The 19642-nt window shown below is 40.3% G+C and overlaps 1 protein-coding gene and 1 pseudogene across 1 annotated transcript in view; both read left to right on the top strand.

Moving 5' to 3' along the window:
* The first annotated feature begins 585 nt into the window (after positions 1 to 585).
* The window catches only part of KLHL1 (kelch like family member 1), a 204914-nt gene continuing 185857 nt past the window's right edge, over positions 586 to 19642 (top strand). The window contains exon 1 of the mRNA XM_057424079.1: positions 586 to 1148. Coding sequence (XP_057280062.1) covers positions 655 to 1148 — 494 coding nt within the window. The 5' untranslated portion in view covers positions 586 to 654. The remainder of the gene's footprint in view (positions 1149 to 19642) is intronic.
* Positions 14212 to 14330, top strand: LOC130607184 (5S ribosomal RNA; annotated as a pseudogene).

The raw sequence follows: 19642 nt of genomic DNA, 5'->3' as shown, positions 1-19642 counted from the left end.
TTCTGTGTGCCAGCTCTCGGCCTTTGTCACCCCAGATAACTGCAGGCATGGGACTCCCCTGAGAAACAGGATGGGAAGGCGGGAGGTGGAGACAGGCTTCCTACGACTTTTTCCCTCTGGCTGCACTCGGTCACAGATCTCTAAGAGAGGGAGGAAGAGCCACCTGCCTCCCGCTGTGGCTGCTGCCACTGCAGGTCCTCGCCGGGCTGTAGCTCGTTTCCCCGCTAATCAGATTAGCGCGTCTTCTCAGCCTCTCTCACCCGCTCTTCCCTAGCAAGTGTCTGTTTCCCCTGAGAGATGTCTCTCATTCCTGCCTTTTTCTCCTCCCCTTTCCACTGATCACCATGTAATTCTCGTCAGCTCTGGGCATCTTTGTCTATCCCCCTTTCCTTCTGGGTGTCTACCTCCTCTCGGCCCCGTGCATCGCTCCATTCATCCATCCTCTCTCTCTTCACTGTTGTGTGCTCGCATCTCTCTCCTCCCGCCGGCTGCCACCCCTCGCTCTACAGCGCAGCGCTGCCCGGAGGAACCACCGCAGCTGCCGTGAGCGGAGCCGCACCGAGCTGCTTCTGAGACCGTCGCCGCCGCCCGGCCCTGCCTGGCCGCCGTGAGTCCCGCCTCAGCCGGCGCCCGTACCCTGACCGCCGCAGCACCATGTCCGGCTCCGGCAGGAAAGACTTCGACGTGAAGCACATCCTGCGCCTCCGCTGGAAACTGTTCAGCCACCCCTCGCCGGTGGGCGGCCCGGCGGGGGGCGGCTGCCTGCCACCCGACAGCAGCTTCGAGCACTGGGGGCCCAGCCAAAGCCGCCTGTTGAAGAGCCAGGAGAGAGGCAACAGCATCTTCTGGAAGAAATCCACCTCCTCCGCCTCCTCCTCCGCTGCTACCACCGCCAGCCCGCTCAACGGGACACTGCTGTCCGCCTCCAGCCCCGGCGGGGGGCACGGGCTAGGGCACGGGCACGGGCCGGGGCCGCCGGCGCCCCGCACTGTCTTCTACGTGGAGTCCCTGGAGAAGGAGGGTGTGCCCGGCCGGATGGAGGTGGCTCCGGAGCCCGAGAAGCCCCTGGCGCCGCCGGAGCGGGAGGAGGCGCCGGAGGAATGCGCGGATGGAGGCAGCCGGGCAACAGGTGATGGAGGCGGACACAGGTAAGGGAACCGCGGCTGCTCCGGCGCAATCTGCGCGCGTCGGGGTGCATCGGGGGGTTCCTGCCCCGTGCCCGCGGTGGTGGGCTATCAACCGCGGGGTCAGCTACGGGGGTGGGGAACAGATGGGCTGGTATGCGGACATTTTTGCGGGAGGGTGGTGGGGCTGAGGTTGGAAGGGCTCTTCCGTTTGTAATGACAGGGTTTGGGGGGCTGAAGGGCTCCCCGCCGCGCGGGAAGGGCGGGCGAGAGGCTGCCCGAGGGTCTCAGGAGACATCGGGCATTCGCGGCGTCGGGGTGCCGTGGGCAGGGGATGCTGCCGTTGCCCCGTCCTACTGCTGTCCTGCCCTTCCTCTGCCCCTATCCTGCGCTTTCTCTGCCTCAGCTCCTGCCCTCGGGGCTGGCCTGGGCAGACGCGTATCTCAAAGCCGGTGCTCCGCGCTGGGGATCGTTACCACTCAACTTTCTCAGAAGTTCATTAAAATGCTAGCGGGAAGTGGTGTTCTGAGTATTGGGACTGCAGGTGAAAAGCTCAAAAGTAAAGACGTTCGCTTTTGCGGAGCTCAGCGACTAAATCGTGTCACAGCCTACCTCAGAGAAAATTATTAGTTTTACTAGTCATCAACTGAGTGACTCCTGAGAAGATGTGAAAACAAGCAAGACACATCCAGGTGCTTGTGTCTCATATGAAAGTTCAGTTAATGTTGAATTGCTTTTCTTTCTCAGTCCTTGTCCCCTCTTCTTCCCCCAGCCCAAACAGAAATTAAAATCATTAGAAGGAAATGTAGCGAACACAGAGCTGTCAGGAATACTGTGACACAAATAATCCTGAGGATGAAATGCTTCATTGCTTTAACTCTGCTTGCCCCCACCTCCCCATCGTTAAAATAATTGCATTTTCATTTCCCTTGTAATTTACTACTTTTTCTATAGAAAAAAGAAAAAAAAGTATAGTTCTGTTTCTAAGCAGAAAAGAATTGTGTTCTTTATATTGGTAGTAAAGCATATGGTATTAAATATTATATTTTATTTGATAAGGAGACATCACTGTTCACGTGTTTGATTTTAATATAGCTGTAGATTAATATACATGTGCGTTAAGCCTTTCAGACAGACCTAAAAGAATATATAGAATATATTCTGTACTTGAAACTCATAAATTGTTTTGTCAGTTATCATAGTTAATTAGAAACTACATGCCTTAAAGAAACGCAGGATAGCTGATGAATGAATTAGGTAACGTTTTTAAAGGAAAAGCAATACTGAAGTTTTCATGAGCATTGGAAGTTATTCTGAACAACACAATGCTTATTATAGGATTCAATACAAATTGTTACTGAAATATAATACATGACAGGTAAAACAAAATTACCTCTTCAGGTTTTCTAAACTGAATAGAAGAGGTTAAAAACTGGCACAAATATAATCTCATTCTATAGATTTTACATTAGGTATGTCACAGATCTGAGAATCTTCAGATATCTGCAATGCTGACAGAAGCTTACTGAATTTTAACGGCACCACTTAATTTGTCCAGAAGAATTGTCTTGCTAGGATGAAATTCCTCATCAAATATGTATTCTGTGCTGATATATATCTAATTTATTCTTACTGCTGTTTTTTTTTATAATCCATTTGTTCCATGTTCTTCATTCACTGCTACTGAAGCTACACACCTAGTCATCAGTAGCTACTCATCTTGTTGAAGAAATATGCTAAAATTGTTCAGATTTAGAATGACTAAGACAGGGAGATACCATTTTATTATTAATGAAAATGCCACCTTTTGAGATATTTAAATGAGATAGTTTTAGGGTCTGAGACTTTTTCCATCCAAGACTCTTTCATTTACCTATATGAATTTTGAATGCTGTGGCAAGAGGTGGTCAAGTGATGCAGAAATGTCAGTGCTGTGCTTGAAAGCTCCGTGATCCAGCAAACTTCTAATGCCCTTGCAAGTTATGTCTCACTACTTCTGTAGAAATTAGTCCTTTTATAAATCCCAAATGCCATGGGAAAGGACACTTTCCACTAGACCAGCTTGCTCAAAACCCTGTTGAACCTGGTCTTAAAAAATTCCCTCCAGTTCCAACCCCTTGCCAAGGCAGGGACGCCTCACACTAGACCCTGTCACTCAAGGCTGTCCAACCTGGCCTTGAACACTGCCAGAGAAGCATTCACAACTTCCTTCGGCAGCCCATTCCAGTGTCTCACCACCCTCACAATAAAGAACTTCTTCCTTGTATCTAACCTGAACTTCCCCCATTGAAGTTTGAACCCATTGCCTCTTGTCCTATCACTACAGTCCCTGATGAAGAGCTGCTTTCTGGCATTCTTGTAGGCCCCCTTCAGATACTGGAAGGCTGCTATGAGGTCTCCACACAGCCTTCTCTTCTCCAGGCTGAACAGTCCCAACTTTCTCAGCCTGTCTTCATACGGAAGGTGCTCCAGCCCCCTGACCATCCTCATGGCCCTCCTCTGGACTTATTCCAACAGCTCCATGTCCTTCTTATGTTGAGGACACCAGAACTGTACCCGATACTCCAAGTGAGGTCTCACAAGAGCAGAGTAGAGGGGCAGGATCACCTCCTTCATCCTGCTGGTCACTCTCCTTTTGATGTAGCCCAGGATATGGTTGGCTTTCTGGGCTGCAGGCAGACATTGCTGACACATGTTCAGTTTCTCATTGACCAACACCTCCAAGTCCTTCTCCGCAGGGCTGCCCATTGGCATTAAGAAGAATGAAAGGCTGGACTTCATGCACGGCATAAAGTACTGACATAATGGTTCTACATTCCATTTTGCATTTGTAAAAGCAAAAAAATGTTTTAAAGTTAACAGTTAATATTAAATCACTATTTGAGTGCATGAAATTGCTTGAAAATTTGCATATCAAATTGTTTTAGACCCTGTATGACAAATCTGACAACAACTACATTAGATAGTTAAACATAGATTCTATTTTTATCTTAATTTTGTAAGAAAAAGCTGTTAGAAACCAAAATCTGTATGCTGAATTTACAATTCATATTTATAAATCAATCACAAAAATGCTTGGAAAATATCAGTGGCTAAGATTTTCTGTATAGCCATTCACTATGAGTTTTTAATGGAGTTTATCATAATAGCTTATATCACATGACATTAATCATCCCTCAACACGAGAAGCATTCACTTAATAAGCAAAAAGTTGGTATTTTCTTTCCTCGTTCTTTCCTCAGGGAATGATAGTATGCTTTGCTTGGTTTACACTGTCTGAATCCTATGAAGATATCATTACTCATGAGCTCTCAGCACCGTTCACCACTGCACCCAGTACGTGCGTCATAGACTTCATGGGTTTATCTTTACAACTGCCCTGTTTTACAATGGCGGGGCAAGTCAGAGAGAGATATAAAAGCAAATAAAGAATTTAATTGCTCATTTCAGAGCATATAGCTTTTTTGTCATTCTACTTTCTGTGTTCTCAGTTGCACCCATAAGTAATGAGCCCTTCTGCAAACCAGTTCTGGACTCCTCTGGATGCATGCAAGAGGAGTAAGGAGCACAGGATTCAATAAATGTTTTGTTTGAGAGGTAGCTCGAAGTAGATATGCCTAGTCCATACAAAACAAGCACTGACAGGAGGTCTTTCACAAAACATACAAGCGTTTGAAAAATCAGCTTCTGAAAGATGGCAAGTCCTCCCACCATTAGATACTGTTTAACAGTATACTGTAAAGCAAGAAGTGAAATGACTGAGTACCGTGCCCTTCCTACACAGCAGTTTCACACTCAAACCTTGCTTTGCCAGAAAAAGTCATGAGGAAGGAACTTTTTCTACCATTCCTGTCAAACTTGTCAGTGGGAAGCAAAAAATTCAGTATTAATGGGAATCCAAAAGGTTAAAAAGTGAGTGCATAATTTTGTAATTTAAACATTAACTGAGCAATTTAGTTGAGAAGTCTCTACACTCAGAACTATTTATTCAAATTAAATAATTATTTGATAAGAAACAATAATGATCAATCGATAAAATCGAAACTGTTGGGTAAGCATTTCTTTTGTATTTTTCTGTTTTGATTCCACAAATATTTTATTTTATGCTTTTGATCATTAATCTCTCCCACTTTCAGGTCTTCCTCCTTTTCTCTTAGCAGCCTACCACCTTGTGGTTAGGACAATGATATAGAAGGTTACAAGTTTGAAACCTGTTGGGATAAGCAAGAATTTCAGTGCAGTTTTCTAATTTATTAAGAAAACATTCTGATAATTTTAGAAAGTGTCAATAACATTGCCATCAAAATTTAGAACTTAAGTACTTGGTATACTGTTCTATGTGTACCTTGTCTCAAGAGAGGATCCTGGGCTCTGTTTTCTAAGTAAATGAAGTTTTCTATTTGCAGCTGTGACCTTGGTACCTGAGCTTACAAAAAAGGGGGATCAAGACAATCTTCCCATCTGTCCTGTAAACTCTCATATCTTTAAGTATTTTCTCAACTGAACATAGAAATTGTTCAACTCAATGCCTTTCTGAGGTGCTATCCTCTTTGCATTATTTAAATATCAAAATATGAACTGTGGGTACTACTGTGATAGCCAGATCCTAAAATTAGGTACTGTAGATGCCAAATTTGTAGCTGTTTACATTTCCCATTGACTTGGCTAACTAACGGCTCTGTTAGCTGTGTTCTGTTAACTGTGCTCTGTTAAGAATGTAATTTAATGCTAGAGGTGGAATATAGATCACACAATTCTGCATTTCTAGGTTATGGAACCAGAAGAGAATAATTAATTTTTCTTTACCATGAGCTGGCTTTTCCTCAATTATAAAACTTTAAAAAATGGTTACTTAGCTTCTGTGCTTTTATACTTACGCTTTTGACTTTCATAAAAAAAAAAAAAAGAAGCAGGGTTCATGCATAACACAGAACACAGACCTTTTCCTTCCGATGTACTGGTTAATTCTCAGAGGATGCATGTTCTGTGCCTGGGATACAAAAGAATCTTGTGATAAAAAAATAGTGCATGATCATAGTGAGACTGTAGGTACACATAGATGGAATTAAAGTCACAAGGAAAATCTAGTTCTGGAATTTCCTGTGTCATCTTCAGCTTTGCTATCTGTAGAACATCATTTCTAATGTGGGTTGTTTAGGGGTTTTTTTTTGTTTTAACAAAGGAAGAAGAGCAACACACATCATTTCATGTGCTGTTACTTTTTGCATCCACCACTTGGATGCAGGGCTGAAACTTGAGAATTCACTGTATATATCCCACTGCCACTTCAACTGACAGAATAGCTAATGGCAAAAGGAAGTTGTTGATTTTTGTGTGGATAGTTGCAACAGTGATTGTATACTTCCTATGCAGAAAGATTGGAGTAGATGATAACTGAAGGGATAGCAAGCCTTCAGAGTCTTCTGCTGCATTTGCGAACCTAGTAGTAAGGACAGACTCATACAGTTTTCTTCTTGGTGCTCCCAAACTTACTTCCTTTTGTTCCATCCTCTTTAAGCTCTTGTCGTCTTAATTATATGCTCGCTTTCTGGTTCTTATTCTTTTTTCTCCTTTCCACAGTCTCAAACTCTTTCTGACTGCACTGTTCAAATCATAGGTTCCTTGCTCAGTGTTGTGAAACTTAATATTCCAGGTCACTAAAAGAATCACTGTCACACGTATTATCAAAAGTAATTTTAATAGAAATTTATGAATGTGTGGTTCAACTGAATTTGATGGCAAGGTTCACTTTGTTACATTCAGAAAGAGTTTGTGTCAGAATTGGCAATGATTTATATGGGATTGGGTTAAAGTGATTTTTACAGAATTGAAATAATGTGTATGGAAACCAAAAATACAAAGGAATAAGGGAGGCCTTTGTTGAGTCATGAGGTTTAGACTAGACCCTTCTTTATAAACAGAGCCTAGATGCAGCTGGATCTAGTCCTAGTCTTAGACTTTGACAACACTTTAAGTTTAAAGGAATTTAAAAGGAAACTGAGGTAGGGGTTTTGAAAGTGAAAAGTGTAAGGGAAACCCTCCCATTGAGTCACAAGTTTCAGATTGGAACCCCTTGCTTCCTGAACTTCCTCTTGGAAAGAGCCTGAGTGCAGCTGGACCCAATTTTAGTCTCAGACTGGTCAATGGTTTGTGTCTAATGAAAGAAGGGGAATAAGGACATCCTCCTGTTAAGTCGGGCTCAGCGGTCAAGGTTCAGACTAGACTCCCTGGCTTTGGAGAGGAGTCTAGGTGCAGCTGGATAAAGTCTAGTATCAGACTTGGACAATGGTGTATGTCTAGAGGATTACAAGTGTAATTTAGGAGCAGTTTGTGTTGTTAAAATGAATAACGAGATTTCTAACAGCACTTGGATATTGAAGCTAATATATATATATATATTTAAAATTAAGTATCTAAACTAAAACAACATACCAACATGGAGATACATGAATATATAGATGTATATACATATATACATGTACATATGCTAAAAATTTCACTCAGGTGCAGTGAAAAGTAATATACTCACATCACCTTTCTCAATACTCCTCAACGGACAAAAGGTTGAGTGTCAGTGAGCAGCTATAACAGCCCAGGCAGATAACCCCCTGTTTCGTAAACTGAGAATTTACTGACTCTGAGAGGTGTGCCACTTGGAGGGAGGTGACTGGTCTCAGCCCGCTTGGGTCCCAGAGAGCTCACTGTCTCTTGGACTACTATTTATAGGGTCTTAAGATGATTTGCTTTAGTCAGTAAATTTTCATCTTGGTCTCAAATCTTTTCCAGGGAATGAGTTACCGTCTCAAAAGAACTCCTGATATGATCAGGGAATATGTGACCTTCCTAATATCTATGTGGCCGTTCCCACCTTTGTTAGGCAGTTACAGTTAATGGTCAGGGGTGTCCAGCTGTCTAGCTCCTTGCATTTGGGCAAAGTGTGGCCTAACAGTAGCTGCCTGTGGAAGCAGAGGTGTCCAGGAAAGAGGAAGGGAGGGGGATGCACCATCATACTCAGATAGTGTTACTTGATTTTACTGGCTTCTCTTGAGATCTGTCTCCTTGGTTTACTCAACAGATTACTTACTGTAATGCAGAACTGTCTATTCTTTGCTGTATCTTGTGCTAGATACTTTCACAAATCAAGTGCAATTGTCCTATAGTTCTTTAACAGCTTGTCTGATCCCTCATTCTGCTGTTTCTCTGTCACTAATTCTTGAATTTCAGTATCATTTACACCTTCCTCCAACTCATTTGTTGGTTTTAATAGAATTTGAATAGAATTACCATTCCTATATTTTCTCTCCAGCCCCTAGTTTTACTGTGTTTCTCTGACCTGTTTCCTCAGCCATTGCCAAATTGATGATACCATTTGCTATGTATAATGGGTCAGTAAGACACGTAAGTTTGAGTATTTCATTCTGTCAATGATGAGGATTTATCTTATCTCTTTCTTAGATGAATATTTTTGAATAAGGTGAATTGTCTTCTGGACATGCCTGTTTCTCTTCACTGAGTGTAAGAGTAGTCTAAAGTGGCTAGTTCAAATTTAAATGTTCAATTTAACTATTTAGTGTTCAATTAAGTTTGAGATAATGAACATCATTTGGAGTCTACATTGCAAATTTAACTGCTTTAAAATTATAGAATTGAATTAATTAAACACATTGTCATAGCATTAATAAAGAGTGTATCTCTCATCCTAATAAATGTAGGGGTGCTGCTTTGAAACATTGACCCACTAAAATCACTAGAAAGCAAGATCTGACAGTTAATTTTGTTGTTGTTATCCCTGTACTTCAAATATTAGCTAAAACATTTTTTTTTCCCAGACTAATTTTCAGAAATGCTTGCACTGTTTTGCTGGAATGTTTCCAAAAGATTCAACATGAAGAAAACGTTTGGCAGTGAAAATACCAGCTGCACAGAGAGTGGATAAATCAGTAAAATACTTCTGAAACTATGGTTGTCATACAGGTAACATCAAACAGCATTAGAAAAGGGAAATGCTGTTCAGCCTTGCTGTAGTAAAAGCAAAAGCACATACAGAGAAGAACAGCTGGAAAATGTAATTGATGTTGAATCTGTAGGTAAGCCTCCAGAAATAATGTTGGCTTGAATTTTTTTTTGTCTTTGTTGTTTTTTTTTGTTTTTTTTTTTTTTTGCGTGTGCTGGGGGGGTGGTTTTTTTTTTTCTGTTAGAAAACAGTTTTCTAATAATGGTAATTACTAATATACTAATGAGTAAATAGTGAAATAAAGCATGGGCTTCTCAAAAATAAAGATGGAAACAGGCTTAGAGGTTTCACCAATATGTTACAGAAGAGAAACAGAAAGAAAATAATCTTGAAAAAACAGAATAATCAGCAGAGATAACCAGTGGGATCAAATGCCTAGATATCAGTTCAGCAGAAGTTTTGCTGTTAGTGAAGAACAAGTAAAATATGAGGCAACAATGCCATGCTGCTGCTAAAATGTAATCCTGGCACTATATGAACAGATATACAGCCTGAAAAACAAATAATTCCTCTGATCAGCTTTGGTAGAGCCTTAGATGTACTATATTGTTCAGGACAGTCAAGACAAGTACGGGTTGTCTGAAGAAATTAAGAAATTCCAGGAAAAAGAAACAACAACAAAAACTAGAATTTTAGAAAACATGTACCAAAAAAAAATTGCCATAGGATATCTATCCATATCATCTATATCTATATCATCTATATCTATATCATCTATATATCTACATCTATATCTATATCTATCTGTATCATCTATCGTCTATATCTCTATATCTATAGCATCTATATCTATCTATATAGTGGGCCTATAGGGATATATATCTATATCTATATATAGGGGGCCTATAGGGATGTTGGGGTTGGACTATTCATTAGGCACTGTAGGGACAGGACAAGGGGTAACGTGTTAAAACTTAAACAGGGGAAGTTTAGATTGGATATAAAGAAGAAGTTATTTAATGTAAGGGTGGTGAGGCACTGCAGTGGCTTGCCCAGGGAAGTTGTGAGGGCTCCGTCCCTGGCAGTGTTCAAGGGCAGGTTGGACAGAGCCTTGGGTGAGATGGTTTAGTGTGAGGTGTGGGCAGGGGGTTGGAACTAGATGCTCTTAAGGTCCTTTCCAACCCTAACTATTCTATGATTCTATGATTCTGTATCTATATCTATATCAACATATATAATTTTTTTGAAGAGATTTTTGCGATAACATTCTTCTGCTCTTCCTATGAAAGGAATGTAGGGAAACACTTGACTTAAATGATTTAAATTACCCAGGAGATGATCAGTAAGAAACTGATTCTACAGATATTGATGCACATGAACAGATTTCCTGGGTATGGTGTGGACTATTTGATGTGTGAACTTAGAAGAATATGTTAGACCAGTGTTTGTCAATTATGACACATTTAAGCATGTGTCATTTAAGCCCTCCTGACTCGAAGAAGTAAGTGCATTAAATAATCTCTCACAGTCTCTATCAGTCAGTATCATTCCATGAAAAGATTTGCTACAGATACTGACAAAGAGTTAAAAAAAAGGTCTAACTTTTCATATGGGGATTAAAAGTCTTTTGTTATCATCCCATTTTTACAGCATTCTTTGTATATAACTCTTACAATTTAAGTACATACATCTCTTACATTTTATGGCGTCCTTGTTTAATTTGCCCTTCCACTACAGTACTGTGGTGTGTCAAATCTCATGACTATGCATAACCAAAATCAGTTCCCACCATGTTAGGCATTTCACATACACATATCTTAAAAAGCTTAGAGTTTAAAGAAATAGCACTAATTGGAAGTAAATGCCAGTATTATCTGTTGATTTTTGGTTTTTGTTTTTTTTTAAACATAACACTGAAACAAAAATAACTGAAATATATACGGAAACTTTAAAAACTAAAGAAGCTGGTTTGAGTCTGAGTCCCTAAAGAAAAGACCCTTTATCTTTTACAAATAGATGTGTAAAATAAATTCACCCACAGTATTCATAAAAATGAAGTTAAAGTGCATAATCAAAACTTGTATGTTTAGTTCCTCAAACTCTATAATTTTAATTATTTATGTTCTTTTCTACACACCATCTTCATTGATATGCCCAAAATAAGACAATTCAATCTCATATTTCTCATTATATAATATAAAAAGAGTGTAAAGAATATCATTGAGTCTTTGCTTCTGGAAACAAACAGTGAATTAGATACAAAATAGACTTAAAAGTAGTTTTGAATAGTTTCCTAATAGCACTAAGTATTCTCTAGTGCCACCTGTCTCAAGCCCATCTAAGTTGGTATGTTGATTTCTCTTCACATGACACTGTTTTCATGACAGGCTTCTGGCATTCCTAAAGGAGTTGTAATAATACCTTTTTATGTCCTAGGCTCTTAATCCTCTTGTTATAAGAGAGTACAAAGCATTAAGAGTGTAATTCACAGAATCAAACATGGATATATAATCAAGGAGATTGCTGTCGAAAGCGTCCTGTTACCTTTCTGGTGGTGTTTGGGAATTATGTATCAAAAACAAGGCAGAGAGTAAGAAAGGAAGACATTTGCCTTGTTTTATGAACCCTCATCTAAGAGGCTTCCTTCTGAAGGAGAAATTAGTTGAAAAGATTCTTTCCAAATACTTACACTGTCCCATATGACATCCTTGTCTATGAACTGGAGAAGACATAAATTTGGTGGATGGACCACTTGGTGGATAAAGAATTGGCTGGATGGCTGCACACACGTGCAGTCAACAGCCCAATGTCCAATTGGAGACAGGTAATTAGTGGTGTCCCTCAGAACTTGGTGTTGGGGCCAATCCTGTTCAACATCTTTGTTGGCCATCTGGACAGTGGAATTGAGTGCGCCCTCAGCAAGTTTGCCGATGACACCAAGCTGTGTGATACGCTGGAAGGAAGAAATGCCATCCAGAGGGACCTTGACACACTTGTACGGTGGACTGATGCCAACCTCATGAAGTTTAACTGTGCCAAGTGCAAGGTCCTACACCTGGGTCAGAGCAATCCCAGGCACAGCCACAGGCTGGGCAGGGAAGAGATTCAGAGCAGCCCTGCGAAGAAGGACTTGGAGGTGTTGGTTGATGAGAAAATTAACATCAGCTGGCTTCTCACAGCCCAGAAAGCCAACCGTATCCTGGGCTGCATCAAAAGGAGTGTGACCAGCAGATCGAAAGAGGTGGTCCTGCCCTTCTATTCTGCTCTTGTGAGACCTCACTTGTAGTATTGTGTACAGTTCTGGTGTCATCAACATAAAAAGGACATGGAGCTGTTGGAGCAAGTCCAGAGGAGGGCCATGAGGATGATCTGGGGGCTGGAGCACCTTCCGTATGAAGACAGGCTGAGAAAGTTGGGACTGTTCAGCCTGGAGAAGAGAAGGCTGCGTGGAGACCTCATAGAAGTCTTCTAGTATCTGAAGGGGGCTATAGGGATGCTGGGGAGGGACTCTTCATTGGGGACTGTAGTGATGGGACAAGGGGTAACGGGTTCAGACTCAAACAGGGAAGTTCAGGAAGATATAAGGAAAAAGTTCTTTATTGTGAGGGTGGTGAGACACTGGAATGGGTTGCCCAAGGAAGTTATGAATGCTCCACCCCTGGCAGTGTTCAGGGCCAGGTTGGACAGAGTCAGGGGTGAGACGGTTTAGTGTGAGGTGTCCCTGCCCATGGCAGGGGATTGGAACTGGATCTGAGGGTCATTTCCAACCCTAACCATTACATGATTCTATGATTCAGTGATTAAGAACTAATACAGGTGTTTCTTAAATATTTTGTCAATGATATGTCTACTATATTATATATTCATTCCCTTGGGCAGGACACAAGAACATTTTGAAAAGATGAGTAAAAAGTTTCAAGATACAGAAAACTAAAAAAAAACCCCTAAGATTAATTAATCTCAAGAATTAATTTTACAAAGATTTTTTTTTCTTTTTTTTTTTTTCCTGCAGACTCATTGATATATTGCAACAGAAGCATACCTAGGCATATGTTATTTTGCAAGTGAAGTCAATAACTTCACTCTTCAGGGGTGTGTTTTTCTCTCTTGCCTGTTTTCATAGTCTAAACAGAGCTAATCGAATGATTACTGTGCTGTAAGAAAAGCTCAAATATACCTCAGGATTGTTATTTTGGTTTGCTTTTTATATTAGCATAGGAAAACAGCAGTTGGAAAAACCCCACCCAACAGATCATTTGTGCATTCTATTACAAGCAGATGATAGGTGCTCTGACTAATATTATGTAGATAATATTGTCTGCTAAAAGTTTTGAAGAAAGTCTGATTATGGCCTAAATTAAGCAGAAAAATACCAATACGTCTTTTTTTGTATGTATTAAAATATGAAGAATCTGTGTATTTCAACATATGCACAGTTATATATTTCTGTGTATATAAATATAGATAGGCAAGCCAAGAAATCAGGAACACTATTCCAGAGTGCTACTGCCTTTTTATTCAAATATCATGTTTTGTTCATATGTCCTGAACTCTGTGGTTGGGGCCACAACACTGTAATAAAACTTACATTTCTGCACATTTCAGCATATTGAAATGCCAAGTAGATGGGTCCCAGCTTCTTTTCTGATTTGTATTTCTTTTTTTTTAATATATTTTTTCATTGCTTCATTTTCTTTTTTCTGGAAAAGATACAAATAATGGTATTGCCTTTTTGTCTTTTTATAATAATACTAAATTGGAGGAGACCCTGGTGCAGCTCAGAAAAATACATTTCCCCTTTGCATGCAGGAGAAACTTAGATAAGATTCCTTACCATTACGATAAAAGGCAGTTTTTCTGCCAGAGACTGAATTCCAGCATCATTTTAGAGTAAGCAGAAACTGTAATTACTTCTTTTCCACTTTCATAGCTGTTTTTCTCTTCAGGAACAGAACACTGTTAAAAACTTAATTAAAAAAATTAACCAAACAGAAACCTCATGTCATATACAGTAGACAGATCTCAGAATATCAAAACTCAGTCTAAAGCTAATCTAATGTTGTCCTGGGTTCAGCAGTAGCAGTCATTTTTCTCCTTCTTGGTAGCTGGTGCAGTGCTGTGTTTTGACTTCCAGCCTATGGCCACACCACCCTGAAAACGCTCAATCTCGTCTGATCTCAGAAGCTAGGCTGGGTTGGGCTCGGTTAGTACTTGGATGGGAGACCGCCTGGGAATCCTGGGTGCTGTAGGCTTCCCATCTTCCCACATTACCCACCAAGTATATCCAGGTCCCTGAGTGAAAGCAATCCCACAAGTGGGTTTGCCTTTACCTGAAGCAGGAATAACCCAGACTGTCTTCCCCAGCAAATTCTTCTTATGCACCACGGGAACTTTGTCCCCTTCTACAGTATGTAAAAGTTCTGACTGGGCTGGGCCAGCCCTGTTGGCAGATCCTCTGGTGTTGACCAACCAGGTGGCCTTTGGTAAGTGTGTATCCCAATGCTTGAAAGTTCCCCCACCCATTGCTCTCAGTGTAGTTTTTAACATCCCATTGTACCGTTTGATTTTCCCAGAGGCTGGTGCGTGGTAGGGGATGTGATACACCCACTCAATGCCATGCTCTTTGGCCCAAATATCTGTAAGGTTATTCCGGAAATGAGTCCCATTGTCATGGTTTAAACCTTAGCCAGACAGCTTGTTCACTCACTCCCAGTGAGTGGTGCTGGGCTGAGAACAATCGAGGTCCCCCCCGGGGCTCTCCCCTTCCCCGCTCCCGGAGGGATGGGGAGGAGGATCGAACGAGTGCAACTCCCACGGGTTGAGACAAGAACAGTCCAGTAACCAATGTACAACACAAATCACCACTGCTACCACCACCGACAACAATGATAAGAGAAAATAACAAGGGAAGAGAATACAATACCACCCGCCAAGAAACGAGTCCCACCCAGAAGCCCCTGTCCTTCCGTGCAACTCCCAGTTACCCCCCACCCCGGGCATGACGTGCTGTGGTATGGAATACTTGTTTGGCTAGCCTGGGTCAGGCTCCCATCTTTGTTTCCTCCCAGCTTCCCCTCCTCCCTGGCAGAGCATGAGCCTCACAAAGTCCTTGGTCAGGGTCAACATCACTTAGCAACAACCAAAAACATCGGTATCACCAGCACTGTTCCCAGCCTGGAAGTCAAAACACAACACTGCACCAGCTACCAAGAAGGAGAAAAATGACTGCTACTGCTGAACCCAGGACAAATATAAAGACGACTGTGCCTCAAACACAGCTATTACTGATGACTGTTTCTGTAAATTATGTTGCGTGCCTTGTGTTTACTGTGCACATTTTTAAAAAATCCTTTAAAGTTAGGTGCATTTTTGTGAGTTCTCCTGTAAGTTTTGTTCCTCTATAATAATAGTCATCTTTTTTAAACTTATGGACAGGGTTGGAGTCTGGAAAATTTTCAGATGGCAGTGTGGAATTTTCAGAACATTATTAGGAAATGGATACATGGATATATTTGGAAAGCCAAAATGCAACATGATAGGAATGTGAAGCAAGAGCTTCAGAAATAAATCTTTAACACCTTCCAATAACTGTATTCCTGATTATTTATTTTATTTGGATTTTTTTTATTGGGGCCAACTCTATCTTATTAAGTTTTAAAAAAATCAGAAAATATAAAAAATAAGTCAAAATTTAAAACCTACGATTCATGTTGTAAGAAGTGATAATAGAACATAGAAAACTTATAAAATTCTCTAATTTTAAGTCCCTGATTTGCTTTATCTTTTAAATTACTTTTCATGCTGATTTGTATAATGATGTCTTACCTTTAAGCACCTTTTAAATGAGTCCTTCATATAGAGAGTTCCTTTAGGCTTGTTTGAAAATTGGTGGAAACTAATATGTGTTAAATGCGATCATTCTATTCTAATTCGGTTCAATGTGGAAGGGTCATTCTGAAAAGAGTGTTAACAAAAACTAATAGTAAATGGTTCAGATGAATGTGTTGAATTTAGGTGGTTGAGAGTTCTTATTTACTAATTTATGAATTCTGGTTTATGGAATCATCAAGGCTTTGTCTACATTGTCAGAGCCTTAGAAAACTGTTAATCTCAAAATCACAGTATCACAGTATGCTAGAGATTGGAAGGGACCTCGAAAGATCATCTAGTCCAATCCCCCTACCAGAGCAGGAACACCTAGATAAGGTTACACAGGAATGTGTCCAGGCGAGTTTTGAATGTCTCCAGGGAAGGAGACTCCACAGCTTCCCTGGGCAGCCTGTTCCAGTGTTCCGTCACCCTCACTGAGAAGAAGTTTCTTCTCAAGTTTAAGTGGAACCTCTTGTGTTCCAGTTTGTACCCATTACCCCTTGTCCTATCATTGTTTGCCACTGAGTAGAGCCTGGCTCCATCCTCGTGACACTCCCCCTTTATATATTTATATACACTAATATGGTCACCCCTCAGTCTCCTCCAAACTATAGAGACCCAACTCCCTCAGTTTTTCCTCATAAGGGAGATGCTCCACTCCCTTAATCTTCGTTGCCCTGCGCTGGACTCTCTCCAGCAGCTCCCTGTCCTTCTTGAACTGAGGGGCCCAGAACTGGACACAATATTCCAGATGGGGTCTCACCAGGGCAGAGTAGAGGGGAAGGAGGACCTCTCTCGACCTACTAACCACCGCCCTTCTAATACACCCCAGGATGCCATTGGCCTTCTTGGCCACAAGGGCACAGTGTTGGCTCATGGTCATCCTGTCGTCCACTAGGACCCCCAGGTCCCTCTCCCCTACACTGCTCTCTAACAGGTCGTTTCCCAACCTATACTGGAACCTGGGGTTGTTCCTGCCCAGATGCAGGACTCTACACTTTCCCTTGTTATATTTCATCAAGTTATTCCCTACACAACTCTCCAGCCTGTCCAGGTCTCGCTGGATGGCAGCACAGCCTTCTGGCGTGTCAGCCACTCCTCCCAGCTTAGTGTCATCAGCAAACTTGCTGATAGTACACTCAATTCCCTCATCTAAATCGTTGATGAATATATTAAATAATACCGGTCCCAGTACTGACCCTTGAGGCACTCCACTAGTTACAGGCCTCCAACTAGACTCAGCCCCATAGACTACAACTCTCTGGCTTCTCTCCTTCAGCCAGTTAAATCCCATGAAATGATTGATGAGATGATTACAAGCCCAGTGGAAAAAGGAATCTCTATTTTGTCATTAATTCTGAGATCCTCTTTTAAAGAATTTTGCCATCATGTGAATATTTTTAAAATGTGTACGTTTTTGTTGATGTGAGTTCTTCCGGGTGTAGTTATCTTACTTCATTAATTTTTTATTATTTAGTCTTCTACATTTATACAGGCTTGGTATATTATTGAAAACAGGCCAGAATTAAAATAGAAATCATCAGTTCTAGCTGGATAAACTTTGCAGTATTTGTAACCTTTTTAACAAATATACTCACTCGGTCTTATATTGTTGTTTATAGTTTACTATAAACATAATACTTCAACATTTTGTTTCCTATTACTGCTGGTAAGTACTCAGTAAGATTCAGTATCAAAGGGGAGTGAGCCGTACCACTTTTATCAGAAATAACTTTTTCTTAAAAACTCAATAGGGGCAAAAAAGCAGCGTCATTCTTCTGCTAAGCCTCTTGTCACATGTTGTGTAACGTCACTTCTGTATGACCTTTTTAAAATGATGTTTCTTTTTGATCTCTACATTTCATTAGAAATTGATTTCTGAGAATAAAAGAACAATTCTTAGGTAATATAATTAGAAAATTTTTGAGAAGTGGCATGCAAGGAAGAGTACCAAATTTCTTATAACCCTGTTTAGACTACCATAACTTGTCTTAGTATTATTTTTGTGTGTTGGCTTATCAGGTCCCAAACAATTTAACAGCTTTGCTAAATTTTCTTTGCTAAAACTGCAGGCAGTCAGCACTGATGAAGCTATTTTAGCCTTGCTTTTTCTGTGACAATTAGTTTACTAATAGGAGTTTCTCCGATTTAATTTTACTCATCTAAAAGAAAGACATCTTGCCAACCTAATGGACTCAACAGTTGAATATAGTTATTTGAACAAAAAAGATGTGACATATGCTGCACAAGATGAGTCCTCTGTCTGTGTTATAAAAGAACATGCATTAATTAAACAAGTGAAAGCAGAAATTCATTATACAGTCCAAAGACAGCTTCACATGGTTATACAGGTGCCAAAGTGTCTGGCATTCAACTATTTGGATGAACCTTGGATGCTAGTAATCAAACAGTGCTAGTGTTAACCTGTTGTGCACCATAGAATTGAAGGTGGCAAAATATGTTTATGAACTAAGAGTGTGTGAGCGAGCATAATACTTCAGCCACTGAATATTTGTGCATATTTTAAGTATGATTTCCTTACAGATCAGATTTTATACCATCTCACTATAATTTTGTGTTTTACTTCTTGCATAACAACCTTTTCTGTTTATCATGTCAGGAAAAAAATACAAATTACAGTAAGCACCCAAAATAATTGTGTTCCTACAGTTTTGTAAAATGCTATCATTTGAACATCATAGCGTTCACTAGCCTAAATACCACCACCAAACTACTTTATGAAAAGGCAGAATATGTCTTTGAAGAGGTAACAGAAAATCTTGTAATTTAACCCAAAATACAAAAATGCATTAGAAATCAAGACTCACTAGTCCTGGTGCGCACAGGATTGTTTGCTTTTATTACAGTGTGATTTTTCTCTATATGGAAGAGTTTTAACTTGAAATTAGAATGTTGACAGTGAAGTCTTGGTTAAAAAGTAACCTCCCTCTGGTTATTGTTAGGACTTCTAATTTGTAATCGTTTGTAAATCACTGTAATGATTTCTAAACTGAAAAAAAATAGATTTTAGGAAGTATAAAACAAAACAACTGAAAAAAACAGTTGTAAGGAGAATGTAAACTGATACCATCATCATGGCAGTTTAATCCATTTTACTTTACAGCTGCATCAGTTTAGAAGCATTTTCATGGACAGTTACTGTATGTCAGCTGAGAACAGGAATATCTTACGAGAGGTCAGCTTGTGTATTTGCTACCATCTTCCCATATCCTAAGACTGAAAATTTTAAATGAGTTTTTCTTTATTGAATAAAATAGAAAAATGGAAAATGTTAGTTGTCTTACATTATCCAATATTCTTGATTTATGTCTAGGTTAGTATCTGCACACCTAAAAAGTTGTGTGAAAGGAGATGGGGTTGGAAGAGATAAATGATTCACTTTGCTCCAAAACTTTTTGTGAAGGGCTCCTCATTAGTGGAGCCTAGGATGAAACCAGGATAGTCTACAAAGGTTCATTATTTCATTGCTTAGAAGTAATGTGAAAAGAAGAGGCATTTTTAGGTTCTTGTATTACAAGGGAAGCAGAATCACAATACTTTACTGAGATGATCATGATGATCTCAATTCACTTCAGCCATTTGCATTTATTTAACTTATTTTGGTGTTTATCTACACTCTATAGCCAATGGAGAGAAGTATGTACTTTAAGCCATGGTTCAGCTGACATGTGTC

Source organism: Pezoporus wallicus, unplaced genomic scaffold, assembly GCF_028554395.1.
Source record: "Pezoporus wallicus isolate ANWC-B61680 ecotype Strahan unplaced genomic scaffold, APGP_CSIRO_Pwel_v1 contig_16, whole genome shotgun sequence".
In the NCBI taxonomy this organism is placed as follows: Eukaryota; Metazoa; Chordata; class Aves; order Psittaciformes; family Psittacidae; genus Pezoporus; species Pezoporus wallicus.
The sequence above is the reverse complement of the archived record's forward strand: the minus strand, read 5'-3'. Positions and strand labels throughout refer to the sequence as shown.